Genomic DNA, 20,827 nt, shown 5'->3' on the forward strand with positions numbered 1-20,827 from the left:
TGGTTTTTGTTTTTTGGGGTTTTTTTGTAATTGATTTCTAGTTTCATACCATCGTGGTTGGAAAAGATGCTCGGTATGATATCAGTTTTCTTAAATTTGTTGAGACATATTTTGTGGGCTAACATGTGATGTATCCTGGAAATGTTCCATGTGCACTTGAGAAGAATGTGTATTCTGTTATTGGATGGAATGTTCTGTAAATGTCTATCAGGTACATCTGGTATACTTCTGTCTGAGTGATCTATAATTGTTAAAAGTGGTACATTGAAGCCTTCTACTATTATTATATTGCTGTCTATTTCTCCCACCAGTCGGTTAAGCAGCTGCCTTCAGCCCAGATCATGATTCCAGTGTCCTGGGATCGAGCCCCACGCTGGGCTTCCTACTCAGCAGGAATCCTGCTTCTCCCTCTCGAGCTCCCCTGTGCTTATGTTCCCTCTCTCACTATCTCTCTCTGTCAAATAAATAAATGAAATCTTTTAAAAAATGAAATTTTTTTTTAAACAGAAGTGGGAGTTGCCCCCACATTTTATTTTACTGCTCAGATGTTAAAAAGTTAAAAAATTATAGACAGAGAAGGGGAGAATTTTCCTGAGAAAAATTTATTTATTTATTTATTTTTATTTTTTTTTTTAAAGATTTTATTTCTTTATTTGTCAGAGAGAGAGAGAGAGAGAGAGACTGAGTGAGTGAGCACAGGCAGACAGAGTGGCAGAGGGAGAAGCAGGCTCCCTGCGGAGCAAGGAGCCCAATGTGGGACTCGATCCCAGGACGCTAGGATCATGACCTGAGCCGAAGGCAGCGGCTCAACCAACTGAGCCACCCAGGTGTCCCATATTTATTTATTTATTTAGAAACTGTGTGTGCACAGGTAGGGAGGTGGGTGCAGTGGGAGAGGGATACAGATAGAATCTTAAGCAGACCCCATGCCTAGTGCAGAGCCCACCCCAGGGCTAAGTCTCACAACCCTGAGATCATGAGCTGAGCCGAAACCAAGAGTCAGACATTTAACTGACTGAGCCACCTAGGCACCCCAGAAAAATAGACTTTGAATTGCTTTTGCAAGTAAAAATTTAGATAAAAGCTGACAGAACAACAAAAACTTAATGGAAAACTATAGTATTGATTTTAAAATTCTTACATCCTGATTTCTTTCAGAGCCAGTGCTTGATTCTTAATTATTCTTATTTCCTTTCCTAAATCTATGGCAAAAAGTCAGTGGACTTTATTTTCTTGTTTGTATTTTTTATACTAAGGAATCCCCTGAGACAGGTTGTTCTTCACTTTTGCCACCTACTTCGCCTAGATATAGCACTGTTTTCATGTAACTCTTGGTCTTACTCTACATAAAAGCAGTTTTTCATTTTTGTGTTAGCAAACCTCAAAGACAGAAATTGGCAGTGCTTTTGAAATATTTATTATTTTATTCTTATTTCATATTATCTTTGAATTTATTCTAGAAAATTTAGAGAATATAGATAAGTAATTAACTTAAAAGAAACCCCACTAGCCAGATAACCGCTATTTAAACTTTTGTGGTTATCCCTCCAGTCTTTTTTCTTAGCATACATACATATATATACCCCCAAACTTTTTAAAATAAATGTAAAAATCATACTCTACATGCTATTTGAGTCATAACATTTGCCATAGCATAAAATCTTTCTCTAGAACATAATTTTTAATATACTATATACCACAGAGCAACTGTATCATAGTTAACCATTCCCCTCTGTGTAGACGTTTGTTATTTTGAGTATTTTTAAGCAGTGCTTTTTTTTATTTTTTTAAGATCTTATTTATTTATTTGACAGAGAGACGTAACCAGAGAGGGAACACAAGCAGGGGGAATGGGAGAGGGAGAAGCAGGCTTCCTGCTGAGCAGAGAGCCCAATAAGCAGTGCTTCTTAGATTAGCCTTTGAAAAATGTTAAATGACCAATTCTCCCTTTTCTGATTCCTTTTCTAAAGGTGTTTTTCTGGCAAATTCAAGTATTAGAAGAGGGAGACCTTTAGAGTTCTAAGTTTGAATCCTGCTGTGCCTGCCACACACTAGTTTTGTGACCTCAAACAGCAATAACCGATGTGAAGTACCCTCACAGAGTAGTCATTTCTTCATTGCTTTTCTTTCCCTTTTCAAGTATTTTGCTCAAGTATAATGCTAGCCTTGAAGAACTTTGTAAAGACATTTTAATATTCTTATTCCCTGGATAAAGCAGAGACAACTAATTTTTGGCAGTCAACTTTTGGCTACTAACATTCGTTTTCTAGCTGTCAGTTTAATGTTTTGTATTTTTTTTTCACTCTCTTTTTCTCCTAGAGATAAGATTTCAGTTTCCACAGCTGACTGGAGTGCTTACCCTTGCTTTCTTTATTCATAATTGTATTATTACACTCTTGAAGAACAACAAGAATCAAGAAAAAAATGTGAGTAATTGTCAGAGGAATTGAATTTTGTTATTGGATCTTAATTCTTAAATTTAAACCATGGAACAGTAGTCAGCAAACTTTTTCTGTAAAGATTTAGATAGTAAATATTTTAGGCCTGTGGGCCTTACGGTCTTTGTTATAACTGCCTAACTCTGCCTCTGTGTCCTAAGTAACTATATATCATATTTGAACAACTGGATCGTGGCTATGTTTCAAGAAACTTTATTTACAAAGACAGACAGTGGGCCAGATTTCATCATGGACTGTAGCTTGTCAACCCCTGCTGTAGAATAATCACTAAAAAAAATGAAGAGGCATTGCTAATAGCCAACAGTGGTCATACAGTCTTTTTAAAATATCCAGGTTATCTAAAAGATTAAAAAAAGAAGAAGAAGTAAAGAAACAAAGAATAGATGGGAAAACTGAAAACAAGTAGCAAGATAATGGATTTAAACCCAATCATGTTGATAATAACTTTATGTATAAATGGTCTAAATGCTAATTAAAAGATATCAGACTGATTAAAAAAAAAAAAAAAACCTGACTACAGTTGACCCTTGAACAAAATGGCTTTTTGGTTTTTTTTGAAAGAATGCACATTCTTTTCAAATCCTCGGAACATATACCAAGATAACCATATGCTAGGAAATTGAATAAATCTCAATAAATTCAAAAGGATTGAAATCATGCCAAGTATGTTCTTTGACCACAGTGAAGTGAATTTAAAAATCACTAACAAAGAAATTGGGAAAATTGACAAATACATGGACCTTATTTAATTAGCAGCCTCGTATATAAGCAATGTGTCAAAGAAGAAATCACAAGAAAAATTGGAAAATACTTTGAGATAACTAAAAATGAAGACACACCATAGCAAAACTTATGGGATGCAGCAAAAGCAGTGCTTGAAGGGAGATTTTATAGCTATAAATAACTACACTAAAAAAGAAGAAAGATCTCAAATCAATAGCCTAACCTTCTCCCTTATGACACTAGAGAAAGAAGAGTGAACTGAACCTAAAGCAGGCAGAAGTTAACTAGTTACTTGTGGCCTTGTCTGCAGATTTTGAAATCAGTTTGATGGCTTCTAACCATGTAAATGAAAATCATGGTGAAGCTGTAATAGAGCTATGTACAATTGTTACTGAAATACAAAGGAAGAAGGGTTCGCTGAGCCTGGGGTTTCTGAGAAGACTTCAAGTAATGTTTGGTAGAGTTATTATGAAGGCAAAAATCCTTCTAAGGAGAAGGAAGTTAGCTCTCAAATTAGGCCAAGAATATAAATCAAATTCTAACATTTTCATGTTTACTCTTACATGTTAACACATCTGGCATATTACCTGTGAATGGGGTTAGAATTCAGTTAATCTGGGTTTTCCAAACCTAGTGACCTTTTCATAGCATTATTTTATACCTATCTCTCAGGGTTTTAATCACAATTAAACATTATAAAATAGGAAAAATATTTAACATGCTGTGGTGTATAGTAACAGCTAGAAATTTTTTGTTTCTATATCCCTCTTACCTTCTTTCCTTACATTTGGACTGTGGATCTCTCACCTAACAGGCGAAAATATTTTCCCTTTCAGATTCTTTTCAGTGCCTTAAAACTTGTTTTGCAATGAGAATGTTATCAGTTCTTCTCCAGGATTTCTTCCTATAATGCTAAAGTAGATCCCCAGAAAAATACATAATGAACCGTGTCAATTCTTCCTTACCTTTTTTCTCATAAGTGTACTAGATTTTAATTTAATTTTTCAATTTTTTTTTATAGATTTTATTTATTTGAGAGAGAGAACAAGAGCAGGGTCAGGGACAGAGGCAGACAGAGAAGTAGGCTCTCACTGAGCAAGGAGCCCTAGGACAGGACAGAGGGCTTGATCCCAGGACCTTGAGATCATGACCTGAGCTGAAGCCAGACGCTTAACAGACTGAGCTATTCAGGTGCCCCTATATTTAGTTTTTATCTTGGAAATTTTTAGTTTTATTATACTTATACTTTTGTCAAAAACAGTTTTAAAATCTTCTGAGGGAATAGGAGGAAAGTCTTGTTTATCCTAACTAAGCATTTGGAGCTTTGCAATGTAAGGGAAAAATGAGCATGTACTTTTAAAGCTCTGTACTTTTAAATCTCTTCCTCCTCCTTCGCAGATTCCCTGACTCATTGTCACTTGAACAAAGCTACCTACTCCAAGTTTTAGGAAGTTTAGAAAGCTATGTGGAAAATACCTGTTTCATCTTCACGGGAAATAATGTAAATCTCATTAATGTATTTCTTGGTGTCATCAAAGTCTCCTGTCCACACTAATCAATTCTTTTCTTAGCCCAACTTAGACCAAGTAATATATTGGATCATTCTATTCATAAGGCTCTACTTCTCAGACTTTACCACTAAAGTCTCCTAATGACAGAAAATGCCTCATATATCTGGGAATCTGCAGGTGGAGAGCACAGTTTCATTGAAGTCTCATATTTCACCTTAAACATGCATGCACATTTTTACTGTACTCTAAATTAGTTTGTCTTAGTAGAAAAGTCTTAATGAGTTAAATAACAGGCAAACCTCACTTTACACAGTTCCTACATGCATGACTTTCAGTTACTGTGGTTTAGTTAAATTACCTCAGTCCCCTGAACACTGTGGCTCAAATTCCAATTACCACAGGATTTGAAATTTGAGTACTTACATGAAGCATTAGCTACCAGCCCTTCAATTCACAAATCACCACATAAATAACAGACCTATATCATGGTCTGTTACCAATCACATCACTTCTTTCAAAGTCTGTTATTGATTGGTCACTGCACATCTGTCATTCACTTTACACACAGACTGCCAAGCGGATAGTTGAGTCACCTCCTTCTTACCCTATGGTAAATCCACATAATATTTTACAAAAATGGAAAATCAAGAGAGGAAAATTGACAAAGGTGAAAATGCAATAATGAAATAAAAAGTGAAAATGCTGGAAATGAAATTTGAATGAAACATTAATAGAATCATAAAAGAAACCCACTTGTGGAAATATAGACGTTCAAGAGACATTCAGTGTGCAGCCAGAGGAACCTGGGGACCTGGGGAAAGTAAACTTACCAACATGAATGAGGAAAGTGGTTGTGATAAGAAGAATGAAGTTGTCCCCAAGGAAGTAGCACTGTCAGAAAACTTCACATTGAAAGAATTCTGAGAGATACTTCACAACTTTGAAGGCACAGTGGATGAAGTGATGGAAGCTGATACAAACTTAGAAGAAAGGAATATGACAGTTCACTAAAACATGGAAAAGATGCTTGCTTTGTATTGTAATTATACCATGAGAAGGAGGAAACAATTCAAAGTGCTCTTGGTAAATTTTTACAAATATTAAAAAAAAAAACACACTTTAATTCTTGATGTTTTTGATATTTTAAAATAGTATATTAGGGCTCCTGGATGGCTTAGTTAGTTAAGTGTCTGCCTTCGGCTCAAGTTATGATCCGAGGGTCCTGAGACTGAGTCTCACATCGGCTCCCTGCTCAGCAGGGAGATCTATTTCTCCCTCTCCCTCTTACCCTTCCCCTAGCTCATGTTCTTGCTCGATCTTTCAAATGAATAAATAAAAAATCTTTTAAAAAAATAAAATAATTTATTAAATAAATAGTACTTTTGCTTTTTTTTTCATTTCCTATACAGTGAAGGTTTTTAATGTTTCAACAAAAATTGTTAAGTCATGGAACAATTGATTTTTTCTCATGGATTATTATGATCGCATCACACATTTTTTTAACAACTGATAATTTATTGAAATAGTTGGTATAAGTATCTACAGTAGTGACTTTAACCATTTAATACTGATGGAAGTAATCTGTTTAATAACCTCTGAAGGACGGTGCGAATTAATGAGTGGCTTGTGGATCCTTGTCTAGAACTGACTTTGGAAAATCTTGGGAATCTTAGTAGCTTCAGCCCAAGGAGTTTTCTCATAGTGATTCTCAGAGTCTTGGTGGGCATCCAGACTCGTTCTTTTACTTTGGTATTCTTTTCCTTTTTTGCCTCCGATCAAGTCAGCACAGATTCTCCAGGGCATATGTACATTCAGTGGATCCCTACATCAGGTTTTACGGGAGTCTTTCTGGTATCTGTAAGCCATGGCTGCAGTGCACAGCTTTCTGACCAGCTTGTTCCTGGGTGAGAGCGAAGAGCAGTGAGGCAGGAGCAGGTGGACCTCAGCTGTGCTACATCTGCCCCCACATCTTCCTCAAAGAGGTATCCAGGCAGTTTTAGTGTCATACTGCTATTAAAAAAGAGGACGGCCTCTATTTGTGCTTCCTAAAACTGCAAAGTAGAATCACTTTTCTGGAAAATTACACCAGTGTATCTGGAGATATGCATTCCCCAGTGGGAGAGGCTCAGGACTGCATGGAAATAGAGCCATTTCAGTTCATGGTCTGCCAAGGATTGCAGGAAGATTCTCTGCCTTTCTTACTAGAACACTCAATGGGCCTTGAAATCTGTTTTTTATATGGAAATACCATAGAATGGGTTCCTGTTTCTGCTCCCTTTTGGGACTAGCACTTTGTAGAACTAGTATGTTAGGTTCAGCTGATAAAATTTGACTCAACTTTTGTCTTTTGTGGGAGATATTTTTTAAAAAGAAGCTTAAAAGTTTAAATGGATGATGGTTTCTTATTGTCTTAATTGAAACTAGGGTATGAGGTATAGTCTAGCTTTCAAAAAAATCAGACTTTGGGGCACCTGGGTGGCTCAGTGGGTTAAAGCCTCTGCCTTCGGCTCGGGTCATGGTCCCAGGGTCCTGGGATCTGGGATGGAACCCTGCATTGGGCTCTCTGCTCGGTGGGGAGCCTGCTCCCCCCCACCGCCCTCCCACCCCCCCGCACCTGCCTCTTTGCCTACTTGTGATCTCTGTCTGTCAAATAAATAAATAAAATCTTAAAAAAAAAATTGGACTTCATGTTAACTTCTTAAAATATTAGTAACTACTAATGATAAAGCTAACATTCTGTAATATAAAGCTAACACTTTGTGCCAACAAAATTCTAAACACTTTAAATACATGTAAATACATACTCTTTGATTGCACTCTAATTGGCTAGATATTTGCATAAATTAAGCTAAATGGGTAGCTGAGAAAAAAAGATTGAGAAAAAAATATTCTGAGAAAAAAAATTGTCATTTGGTTTATTTAATGATTATACTTTTCAGCAGGTTTCAGTAAGTAATTTTACTCATAGAAGTTCTGTTAATATATATTTTCTTGAGATTTAAGTCAGAAAATATGAAGCTGGAATGCTTGGGTGGCTCAGTTGGTTAAACGTCTGCCTTCAGCTCAGATCATGATCTGCAGGTCCTGGGATCTAGTTCCATGTTGGATTCCTTGCTCACCTGGGAGGGTGCTTCTCCTTCTGCCTGCCACTCGCTCTCTAACTCTCTCTGACAAATATATAAGTAAAAATTTTTTTAAAAAATGTGAAGCTTGGGGGCGCCTGGGTGGCTCAGTGGGTTAAAGCCTCTGCCTTTGGCTCAGGTCCCAGGGTCCTGGGATGGTGCCCCGCATCAGGCTTTCTGCTCAGCAGGGAGCCTGCTTCCTCTTCTCTCTCTGATTGCCTCTCTGCCTACTTGTGATCTCTCTCTCTATCAAATAAATAAATAAATAAAAATATTTTAAAATGTGAAGCTTGTCAGGGACTCTGAATTGTTAATGTTGTGTTAGTCATTCAGAGCCAGTAAATAACGGCTTAAAAGTGCAGAAGACAAAAGAATAAAAAGGCCTCATTTGCTTCTATATAAACAACAGTAGGACTTGGATCTAAAGAAATTTGTGAAGGAGGAAAATAATGTGGCTTCTAAACAGGTATAACGATCAGATTTTTCAGCTTTGTTTAGTTCAGCTTAATTTCATGGTGTTTTTTTTTTTTTTCACTAAACAGTTTTTTTCATGTGTCACGAAATGGGATATAATTTCTATTCCTTAGTAAGGCATACCTTACCAAAAGAAAAAAAAAATGTTGTAGAGTCTAACTCATTCTTTATCATCAGATATATAGTCTCTATAACCATCTAGGAAATGATCCTGGATATGTGGACTAACCTCTTGGTATTTCCTCATCATGTTTGAATTAGAACCTATACAGTGCTTTTTTTGTTTTGTTTTGCCTGTCTTTGTCTAGTTTCACACCGTGCTAGTTCTTTAAAAACAATTTGCAGTGCCTTATATCTCAATTTGTTATTTACTTTTTGCTTCTTCATATGAATCTGTGTAGTTTACTTAACTATACATTATTAGAAGTTTTATGTAAATGTCTAGGGTAGGTTTATGTGGTCAGTTTCTGTCATTTTTGTTAGTAAATCCTCTACTGCATAGTATTTTCACCATGAACGGTATGTGGAACAAATTATAAACCATATTCGAGAAGCAGAATGTGCTTCCAGCACCACTTGTGCCCCCTTGTAAAGCTAGTCCTCATTCTGACGTGGCATTTTTCCCATCACCCTGCCAGCGGCTGCTTATTCATAAGGCAGAGTAGATTACCTAACCTAATATGTAGGATTCATATTGTCACTTGTGCCTCTTTTTAAGTATATTTTTACTTTGAGACTCGTCTAAAAGATGGCTTTTTTTCTCCCTTTTCCACTAAATGGACTATTAAGAGGCTAAATCTCCAGGCCTAGTACAGTGATAGCTTGTGCTCAAGCCAGAGAATAGCAAAACCCACATGTGTTCATGGTATTCGTAGGTGGCACGTTTCCCAGGAACATGCTAAACCTCAGCTGCTTTCATATTAAAACATCTTTTCTGTTCATTAGAGTAGTTTCAGATGAAAATAGATATGCAACTCTTGACCTAGTTGCATTGAATGTACATTTAGACTACTACAAAAAAGAACTTTTCTGATTTTAGTATTTCTCTTGCATCTGTGTGTGCACTCTGCTGTATCCTCTGTTACTTGTAACTTGTTACCTCTTTATCTTTGTTTTCTTTTTTAAGATTTTGTTTATTCATTTGAAAATAGAGCATGTACACACAAGCAGGGGGAGTTGGAGAGGGAGAGGCAGGCTCTCTGCTGAACAGGAAGCCCAATGTGAGACTCCATCCCAGGACCCTGAGATCATGACCTGAGCTGAAGGCAGACACTTAACTGACTGAGCCACCCAGGCGCCCCATTTTTGTTTTCTTTATTATTGTTTATTAACTGTGACACAGATGCATTCCAGACTGATCATTTCTCCACTGTAATAGCTAAGGGCATGCAATTTGGAGCCATAACATCTTTATTTTGAACACTGACTTCACCAGCTACTTATAACCATGAACAAGTTTTATAACCTTGCTGTACTAGTTTATTCATTTATAAAATGAAGAAAATAAATGCAACTGCATTTAATGAGATTATACATGTAAAGTGCTTAGTGCATAGCCTAGCACCTAGCCAGTTTAATAACCGGCTACTAACTGTAACCAGCATGGTTATTATTTTTTCTGTGCATTTATTTACCAGTTTCCACCTCTGTCCCAGGTATTATTGTTGGTATTGAGGATATAAAGATGAAAAAGACACAGCCCTTGCTCTCAAGGATCTCATAGTCTAGTGGTATGAACGAGCTTAGACATAGAAAAATTAAAATACCAACATGATACAAAAACTATTAACCTTGGCTACTTTTTGGGTGTTGAGGAACAGTTTTTTTTCCGCTTGTGAGCTTTCATTCATGAACATAGATTAATAATAAAAACTAACAATAGCCACAGTACACTCTAGTAGATGTTGTATTTCAGGTATGTGTACAGTGCTATAAGAACAGGAAAGCAGAAGGGAAAACTGACTTATTATCAGGAAGCCCTTGCACCTTAGCCTTATCATCTTCATCAGACTTTCCCCCAAAGGCTACTAAGATACACGTCTTTGCGGAAAGCCTGACCAGAAATGGGTGATCCTAGAGAGGCTAAAGACTGTCCGTGAAATGGTAGCTGTCCCACTTTATGTATAGCTGTCTCTGACACAGCTGTTTTGGACTCCCATGATTTTGCATTTTATGAGACTACCTGTTCTTGAGTTCATTGAGTAGGTTGAAAGTAGAATGACTTTTAAACATCATGATGAGAGACTATTACCCTTTGATATGAAAGGTAGAGTTGCCTTGTTCATTTCTGTTCATTCTCTACAGGACTGTGAGACAACCTTAGGAGTGACTAAAGTCTAGCCTGAAATGGGCCCTTAGGCTTCATGAACTAAAGAGGAAAGACTTGGGGCACCTGGGTGGCTCAGCTGGTTAAGTGGCTGCTTTTAGCTCAGGCTATGATCCCAGGGTACTGGGATGGAGCCCCACATCAGGCTCCCTGCTCAGCAGGGAGCCTGCTTCTCTGTCTCCACTCCCTGTAGAATAAATAAACAAAATCTTAAAAAATAAAAAAAGAGTAAAGACTTGGAAAGCCCCTGAAGCTTCCTTCCTCAACCCTAAACAATTAGAAGCTCTTTGAGAATGCTAGAACCAACCTGCATAACCCCAAGTTCCTGTGGCTTCTTCATAGGTATGTCCAGCATCTAATTCAGGGTCTGGAATCCCTGGTTTGTTTTCAAGCTGATTGTCCATTTAAACCTAACCTTAGGATCTCTCATAGCTTGTTACTTGCGTTTTAAGTGAATTTATCAACATTCAAGTCTATAACTTTCTATTCTTGCTCAGCCCATTTAAGAAGAGTTGTCCAAAAAATCACAAATGCTCCCTAATGCCAAATATCCACTTTCCTAATTGTGTTATCAAACTAAAGTAAAATTGTATATAATTTTTTTCTTATCTGTTTTCTTAACTTTCAAAATAATTTGTGTTTAAAATGAAAAATGAATAGGCTTATTGCCATAATTTAGTTGTGCTAAATTGTTTGGCTGTAACTTTAACGATGATGGAGACCAGATTTGTGAGCCATGGGATATGTTCTGTTTGGATCTGACAGCTGGCTGCATTAAATATCTTGGAGCTTTTTCCTTCGCATGGGGGTAGGAGGTCAGGAGGGTGGGAACAACAGTGAAAGAAAGCAACCCACTTTATTTAATATGCTGCATTTGTTTACTGATTCTAATAATAACATTGTACAGCTGTTGGAACAGTTGCCTTTTGATTTCCTTTTGTTTACTGTTTAGGTTTGTTAAGCTTGTTTGTGATACCTGCTTACTATCTGCCCTTTAACTAGCTTTTCTTCTTTATTAAATATGTTTTAATACTGTACCAGTTTCTTTCAGCCCAGGCATGCTTTGATGGTTTAACAAAGTCAATTTACTAAAAGAAAACTTTTTTAATTGTGTAGGTCATACTGAAGGTGGCTTGTTTTTGCTTTCTTGTCCCTTAGCTTTATTATTTGTAATCAAATGTTTTGTAATGTGGTAAATAAATTACCTTAGAGGGGCGCCTGGGTGGCACAGTGGGATAAGGCCTCTGCCTTCAGCTAGGGTCATGGTCTTAGGGTCCTGGGATCGAGCCCCACGTCAGGCTCTCTGCTCGGCGGGGAGCCTGCTTCCCGCTCTTTCTCTGCCTGCCTCTCTGCCTACTTGTGATCTCTGTCAAATAAATAAATAAAATCTTTATTTTAAAATAAAAAATAAATTACCTTAGAAATTAGTCATAATTTTTGGTTAAGCCACCATTTATGTTAATTTACTAAATCTGTCAAAAGATAGGGTAGCTTAATCTACATGCTCCAAAACACTACCAAAAAAAAAATTGTCAGACTAATTGTGAAGTATGTGGATTTTGTTTTATCTAATTTCTGTGAACAGATTGGATACCTAGAAGGCATATACATAAAAACACACACAGCCAAAAGATAAATCTTGAATTTTGGTCAGTTTTCTTTTTTAGTCTATTCAGGCAGACTTAACTGCAGGTTTATTCAGTGTTATGGGAATTTTGTTCTCTTTTTACAGGTGAGGGACTTGTCCATTGCTTATATGCTGGTGACATTAACTTACCTCTATATTGGAGTCCTGGTTTTTGCTTCATTTCCTTCACCGCCATTAACCAAGGATTGCATAGAGCAGGTAAGGCACCGGGTATACCCTCTTTGTGATTTTTATACTTTCCTATCTGCAGAGCAGGTGGGGTGATACAGTAGCAAGTTACAATACCAGACAGACCAGGGTTTGAATACCTTCTCTACTGTTTAATCTGCATATGAGATTTTAGGCACCTTCCCCATCCTTTCTATACTTCAGTTTCCTATTCCATTAAGTAGTATAATACACACACCATAGATTTTTTAAAGAGATTCTTGAGAAGGTATACTGCATGCTGGACCCTTGTGGTACTCGGAATAGGTAATTACTATTATGATGTACATAGTATTTCTCCTTGTTTGGAAAACAGTTACTGGTGCTATTCATGATTTATAAAACCTCTGCTGAGAATACATGCAACCTCCTTATTTTCCAAAGCCCAGATCTGGAATGTCCTGGATAATCTGGTGTCTTTGCTTATCAGTCCCCAATGATAGGTCTGACACACATTTTTGTACAGCATGGCGGGCAGTAAAACAAAGGTTTGGCTGTTAAAAAGAGAGAAGGATAGAAAGACTAGAAGAAAAGATTTTACCAAAAAAGTTGCCATAAGTAATACTTTCTTTGATTTGACCCATTATAAACTTAGGAACAGTGTAGTTTCTAATTTAATGTGACTGACAAATTTCTCACAAAAATAGCATTTTACAGATGAATTTCTTTCTAGCCAGAAGAAATTCCTCTAATAAGAGTATAATGGAATATACAGTGTGATTTATTATGGATGAATTAAAAGAGTTATTTCCACATAGTAGTGTTAATAATGTTCTCATCTTTATAAGAGAAATGTTTGAATTATTACTGTTAGGATAGCTTGAAATGTTCTTCTCTTGATTTCCATGATTCCAGAAGTTCTTTGGCAGCCAAGTGTTCGCTGAAAATTCCCCTGATGTGAACAATCCCATATAAAGCCCACTCTCTTGAGAATAGGAATATCTATGGTATTCGTATGTGAAAGGAAACAAAAAATTCTGAGTAATTAACTTTCTTTTTAGATGCCAAACTAAAATGCAGAAAATCATGAAAAGAAATAGAAATAAATCCTTTCTTTTTAGTTATAGGCTATAGATAATAATGATACTAGGTGATATGTATACTCTCACATTCTATAATCTTTACTTTGGAAGTGCTATGATGTTTCAGGGAAGGAAAAGCAAGAGAACTAGTGAGGATCAAATAGCATTGAATTAATATTAATTCATAATTAATATGTAATTCATAATTATATGAATTAATATATAATTCATAATTAATATTAATAAATAGCCATTTTAATCTACTAAAACAGATTTATGCTTGTACCTTATAGAACATTGCTTCTGTGACTTTGTGAAGGGCAAGGTTTTCTTTGTTATTGTTTTAATGTCAGATCAATTGCAGACTGATACTTTCATAAAATAAAATAATAATGTAGCAATGTCAAATTTCTGTAAAAATTTCTAAACATTTCAATTTTTGTACTTAGTTTACTGAAAAATAATAGTTCACATAGAGTTTGTGGATGAGCGCTGGTCCACAAACCAAAACTTGAGTGGCACCTGTGTTCCAAATAAGCAAAAGACATTCAGTTTTATAAATTTGTATGTACTAAGTTGATTTTTAACATTACTTCATTATCTTTCTTGGATTAGAATTTTTTAGACAACTTCCCTAGCAGTGACATCCTGTCCTTCATTGCAAGGATATTCCTGCTGTTCCAGATGATGACTGTATACCCACTCCTAGGCTATTTGGCTCGTGTTCAACTATTGGGCCATGTCTTCGGTGACGTTTATCCTAGGTAAGGGCTCTTCTCTTGACCAGCAAGGTGTGCCAAGCAACAAATGACTGTGCAAACAGGTCAGTTTAAAATGTGACTGATCCTTTTGCTATAAAAATTTGCCTAATCAAAATGGTTACTAAGGATAGATCACAGGTGTTCTTTTCCCTGAAGAGCTATAAAATTAGAAGCCACTTCCTTGTCCAGAATGATTTCAAGTTTGTTCCTTCTAGTGTAGTTATGTCAGCTCTGATACCAACTATATTTATCTTATGATTTATTTGCCATTAATCTACACATTGCCAAGAAGTTAATAGTACCTAGTACCTATATTAGCAATGTATGGCTAATGAGAAGCAAAGCTTTTAATTATTGGTTATTGATATGTTCTTGTATATTTATTAACATTCTTGCATTTTTACCTAAATCGTAGTTGTTTAGAATTGAAGGTAACATATACAACAAGGTTAAATTCCTATTTGCTTCTGTAATTACTGCTATAATTTTTAATCTCTTACTGGTGATGGACTGGTTTGAGTCCTTTTGAAAATCTGTTCAAAGCTGCTTACTCTCATCCTGGAGAAATTTCCATATACTGCTTCAGGGTTCCCCTGGAACTTCATTTTGGATTCCTGGTTAACTCCTGCTCTAACATGAAGTTTTAACAGAGATTCACCCTAGTAAAAAATACCCAGTCCTAACCTATTTTACTTGAAATAAATGATCTTTTTTTTTTAAGATTTTATTTATTTATTTGTCAGAGAGAGATCACAAGTAGGCAGAGACAGGCAGAGAGAGAGAAGAAGCAGGCACCCCGCTGAGCAGAGAGGCTGACAGGGACTCAATCCCAGAACCCCGAGACCATGACCCGAGCCGAAGGCAGAGTCTTAACCCACTGATCCACCCAGGCACCCCGAAATAAGTGGTCTTAAATGAAGAAAGCTTTCAGATAAAAACTTCTTAAATTAACATTTATAGTAACCAATTAAACAAGACGTCTTCATCAGTTTTTCCTTGAAGAGAATTGATGCACTCTGTTCCCTCATTAAGTAAATAATTAGCATAAATATGTTTGTTTAAAAACAAAAAACTCATAAAAGCAAAAGTCAAGAGCTACCGCCTCTCTAGCATTGACAGTATCAATAGTTACAGTTGTAACATTGCTCATCTGGAAGATTGGATTTTAGTACATACAAGATTCCTGTTGTGTATATTATGCCCTGTGTTGTATTTACATTCACCAAAGTAAAATAAATACAGTGAAGTCATAGATTAAAAAAATACTAGGTAAATGCATTATTTCTGTTTTCTGCCATTATTTTGCATAGTGGTGGCTGTTAGGATGCTTTTTCCTCTTGGAAATAATCTGGAAGTTCTCTTTCGTGTTCACATTACATTTCTTTCTCTACCACCAACAACACACTATCATTATCCTACAGTTACAAATCTTCTACAGACTGCATATTTTGGAGCATACTTTTTTTGGGTTTGGCACCTGCTTTACATTCTTAAAGTTTATTGAGGACCCCCTGCACTTTAGCTTATCTGGGTTATATCTATTAATATTTAACATACGAAAAATCAAAACTGAGAATTTTAAAATATGAATTAATTTATTTAAAAATCAATAATAAAGCCATTAATTGTTTAAAAATAGCATACTTATAAAAAATAATTGTCTCCAAAAAAATTTTTGTTTCATATTTTCAAAACTTTTTTTTAAAGTTACATTTATTTAAGTAATTTCTGTACTCCGTGTGGGGCTCAAACTCACGACCCTGAGATCAAGAGCTGTCTGTCCTTCCAACTAAGCAAGCCAAGTGACCTACTTTGCTAGTAGGTAATTGGATTCCCTTATCTTCTGCATTCAGTCTATTGCAATATGTTGTTTTCCTTTAAATATGTGAAGAAAATCTACTCTCACATAGACATGTTAGAAAAAGGAGTACTTTTAATAGCCTCTTCAGATTATTGTGGATATTATTCTTTGATACTATGCCAAACCTTAACAAGTGGTAGTTTCTAATAAGTTAATTGAATCAGAAACTCACTAATATTAAAACCCATTGGTCTGTTGTACACTTTGGATCCTTTCACCTATGCATGTTTTTGTACCATGTTTAAGCATTTGGAAAATATCATTTCACTGAGTTCTGCAGATCTTCCACACTTCATTATATAATATTAAAACCCACATTCATAACATTGCCCCCAGTTTCATTCTAAAGTCCTTAAGTACTGGAAAACTGTCAAGCTAGGGTGGCAAATACAAGCTGTCCAAAATTCTAATTTTTACTCGAAAGCTGAAATTTTATCATTGTCCACACATATCACTAGTTGTTTTCCTTGAAGTGACAAGCTCATAATCACTCATTTAAAAAAAAAAAAGGTCTGTCAAACACCCAAGTCTGAAGAACCACAGTTTTTGTCTGCCTTTCAAGTAAAAATAGCATTCCTTGGAAAAAAAGGGCTAGGTTGCTCTCCAGCTCAGTTGCCCAAGCACTTTTCCTCAAGACAACCATTGTACTTCACTGTGTAGCAGATACTCTGTATTATGTACTTCCTAATTGATCACACAGAATAGTAAAAATGATGTGTGTTCAAAGCATGAGATTTAATAAAACTAATAATTTTTACTTTTTTATGAAGTTCTGTTTTTTGGCAGCATTTGGCAGTAAGGCACACAGTATAAAATACACATTGGTGCAACTGCCTCTCCCTGTGCTAAGGGGCCAGCAGTTTTACCCACAATTGCTTTTGCAAATGTCTTTTATGATTTGAAATTAATATTTATCTCAGTGACTTCCTGAAAGGGCAGTGGGAACTTCCCTGGGGTTCGTGGTTACACTATGAGAACCACTTCTTTGGAAAATACACAGAATTATTTCCTTTTACAATATAGAAATAACAGAGGCCCAGCCATTGTCTCAAAGCTCTGGAACAATTTTAAAGTTGGAGTTTATGGATAAATAGCAAGATCTGGAAGCCTGAATATCTTTGTAATTCATCAGGATGTATGACTAACTATTTATTTGTGGAAATAATTTTCCTCATTTTAATTCTCTCTGTAATCTTTATCTGGGATTAATTACCCTCTGATAACATGAGCTCACAAAGTTGCTTTGATGCATAAATTTGGCTTTTAAGAATCATCTTTTTGGAAAATGGAGTTGTTTCTTGAGCATCAAATTTTATCTACGTTATTTTTCTATTCATGATAAACACTGAGTATCTTTAAGTGGCTGAATCTGAAAAATGAAAACCTGCCCATTTTGCCTTTCCTTTAATATAATTTATTTTCCTAATTATAAAAATATACAAAAAATATTATAAGATATAGAAAGTTTATTCAATACAGAAAAGAGGAAAAATTGCTCCAAATTCCAAATCATAACATAATCACTACTGCCTTTTCAGTGTATTTCTTTCTGATATTTTTTCTAATGTTTTCAGATATTCTTGTAGTAAAAATCTAGCTAGCTTTTTTCCAGGTTGCCCAGATGAATTTTTACCATCTAGGTAACAATGATAAGTTATTTTGAGTAATCTTTAATATATTCCATCAAGGAAGTTGTTACCTTGCTGTATATATAGGATACTTCGGTTTTGCCACAAATATCTTTATGTTAATAGCTCTTTTCTTATTTTTGTTTATTGTCTTAAGGTATTCCAAATGGAATTAAAGAATAAAGAGCGTGAAGTCTGATACATACTACCAGTTTGATCTGTGAATCTTAATCTATTCATATATATGCACAAAAGGTCCAGGGTCACTGTGCCATCACCAGCATTGAGTACTATTGTTGTCTTCTATTTTTTCTGTGATTTTATTGTCAAGTTTAAGAACATTCTCTTTTGAAAGATGTTAATAATGAATTTTATTCTCATATTAATCGTTATAATTTGCCTGTTTTTATTTTTCCTCCGAATTTTCTCCTCAACTTCTAGCATTTTTCACGTGCTGACTCTTAATCTAATTATTGTGGGAGCTGGAGTGATCATGGCCTGCTTCTACCCAAACATAGGAGGAATCATAAGGTACACCCTATAAGGGAACTGTGCCCCTTCATGTATTGTCCTTTATTTGTATGGTTTTCCTGTCAATACTGCCATTGTGTTGTTAATTTAATTGTATGAAATTCTTGTGTTTAAAACTGGTAACATTCAAATGTAGTTCCTTGGTATCAGTTAAGGTGCTCATTTTCTTACATCACACTGCTTCTTCTTGATTCTAGAAGCCCCATTATCCCTTAGATATCTTTCCCTTTCTATTTTTCTTTTTTTCATCATTTTCCTTTGTACCTTCTTCTCTTTATCCAAAATAAAAAATTTTTTAATATATAGTATATAATTTCTTGAGTACCTGGAGGTCTCTCATTTATTAAGACTGCATTATAACTTTTTTTTGAGGATACCTGAAATATGTTAAATAATAAAGACAACCACTGTGCTGTTTTTACTTTTATTTGCATTTATTTTATGCAAAATTTACTCATGGGACGTAAGTTTTTGTTTCTTCGGTTTCTCCTGGGATCTTTTTCTCCTGTGCAACTTCTTCTTCTGGTTTAGGAACAGTCTGCTTCTTTTCAGTAAGGATCATCTCAGTGTGACTGTATTCTAACTTTTTTAACCCATTTCTACTTAAGAACATAATTTTACTGTGAGTTGCAGTCGGAAAGTAAGTGTTTAGGTAGGGGTTTAGATCCCAGGTAGCTCTTTACTTAATATACTTTCTTTAAAAATATTGTGGTAGGTTGAGTAGATGGGGAATAAAATTGTGAACTCAGATTCTCAAGGAGGATGGGTTTCCAGTGATCTAATTTCTCTTCCTTTACCCTCTAGAAAGCAGGGCTTGAGTCACTTTTCTGAAGCCCCTTACCTAAAATGTAGCAAGAAACAAAAGGAAAGAGTATTAGCCTGATGCTTATTGAATATAATCAGACTTACAAATTTATGTGAAGCTGGAGATAGATTAAGGTACAAGGAAGTTCAGGTTCCTCTGTCAGTCTTGTGTTGAGTTATTTTTGTTACTATCTTTGATAATTATGCTGCACACCACAGAGGTACTCATCTGTTCTCATTCTTAAACAGATGCTAGCAGTCCTTCAGAAACTCAGAATGCATAATTAGTTTATAAAAGATCAAAGATAGGAAGCCTATCTCCAGATGTTTCTGAGGAAGCAGCCACAAACATGGAGACACAGAAGAACTATGGAGATTGGAGAGATGAATCAAAAACTCTGTCAGGCAGATGCTATAAAGACGAACAGGAAATAATATTTTATATTAACTTAGGAAGTAAAATGTTTTCAACTCAAACGCTTTATGCAACAACAGTTGAATCACAAATAACTTTGTTGCAATAGCAGACTGAAGAGGTTTTAAATTGTAGTGTATTAACCTTAACTGTAAATCAGAAAAAGAAAATGCAAGATGAATAATTAACCCAAAAAGTTTGTATTTTGCAGGTATTCAGGAGCAGCATGCGGCCTGGCCTTTGTATTCATATATCCGTCTCTCATCTATATGATTTCCCTCCGCCAAGAAGACCGTCTGACCTGGCCGAAGTTAATCTTTCACACTTTCATCATCATTTTGGGCCTGGCTAACCTGATTGTTCAGTTTTTTATGTGAAATACTCAATGTCTTCTTAAGATCTTTCATGGCATTTTGAACTTTGACAACAGTTCCACATAAATTGACTTGTAAATGCTGTTGTTGCTGTAATTCTAAGTGTTTTTCCTAAGATAATTTGAAAAAGTGGGGGGGAAGGAAATAGTGGTCCATTAATAAGTAATTTTGACTAGAGAGGAGAAAGGGGCAAGAAGAATGATCTTTGTCTCTCTTCATATGCACCACCCCTTCATTCTCATTGTCTTTTCTGAGCAGAAGTGTATGCCCTTAGGAAAAATCATACTGGTTTTTGCTTTTTACAGATATAAGGTGGGTGGGTTTATTTTGACTAGAGTAAAGATTCTCAGGGTATCACAGCAACTATTGCCAGATGCGATTTCTGTTTTATGTTTCAATGTATTCACTTTCATTTTATTACTTGCTAGACAATTTCCGCAGTTTATCCATACGTGTACTGTTTGGGTCAGTAAACTGAATACCTCATTTGTAAAAAGAAATCTCCATGGCATCAGTGTTAATAGAGTGAACTCTTAACTGCATCCTTAATCTCTATATAAAGGAGAGAAAGAAAGAATGTCGGTACAGGCTCTTTGGTCATGAACCTTACACAAAATAAATGAACTGGGAGAGTTTTTTGCGTCTGACTTCTTTTTTCTAATCTAGTACTAGTAACTTAGGTCAAAATTCTAGCTCCCCCAGCCATATTTTGCATAGGAACCAGTATAATTATCCCCATAGGCCCAAGAGCTCTTTTGCTTTTTGAATCCCTGAGCATTGCATAAGATGTCATGACAGGACCAATGGGGAAGCATGTAGGAAGCATGGAAGAGAATGTTGGGTACATGAGTCCCTACAGAGAAGAAAGAAATGGAGAAGGGGGCAGAAGAGTGAGGCTTCCTTCCCAGCATATGTGAGGGGTTGAAGTATCTCTTTACCACGAGAAAGGACTAATCATTTT

At 35.8% G+C, this 20,827-nt stretch overlaps 1 protein-coding gene across 4 annotated transcripts in view; it reads left to right on the forward strand.

Annotated features, from left to right (window-relative positions):
- SLC38A9 (solute carrier family 38 member 9) overlaps positions 1-20,501 on the forward strand; it is an 83,878-nt gene extending 63,377 nt beyond the window's left edge. For all 4 annotated transcript variants that reach the window (XM_080804144.1, XM_080804143.1, XM_080804146.1 and 1 more), the window contains 5 exons: positions 2,320-2,426; positions 12,348-12,461; positions 14,108-14,256; positions 18,184-18,273; positions 19,704-20,501. In XM_080804144.1, coding sequence (XP_080660270.1) covers positions 2,320-2,426; positions 12,348-12,461; positions 14,108-14,256; positions 18,184-18,273; positions 19,704-19,869 — 626 coding nt within the window. In that variant the 3' untranslated portion in view covers positions 19,870-20,501. The remainder of the gene's footprint in view (positions 1-2,319; positions 2,427-12,347; positions 12,462-14,107; positions 14,257-18,183; positions 18,274-19,703) is intronic.
- Positions 20,502-20,827: the final 326 nt, after the last annotated feature.

The sequence above is a fragment of the Martes martes genome (assembly GCF_963455335.1).
Source record: "Martes martes genome assembly, chromosome: 5".
Taxonomy (NCBI): Eukaryota; Metazoa; Chordata; class Mammalia; order Carnivora; family Mustelidae; genus Martes; species Martes martes.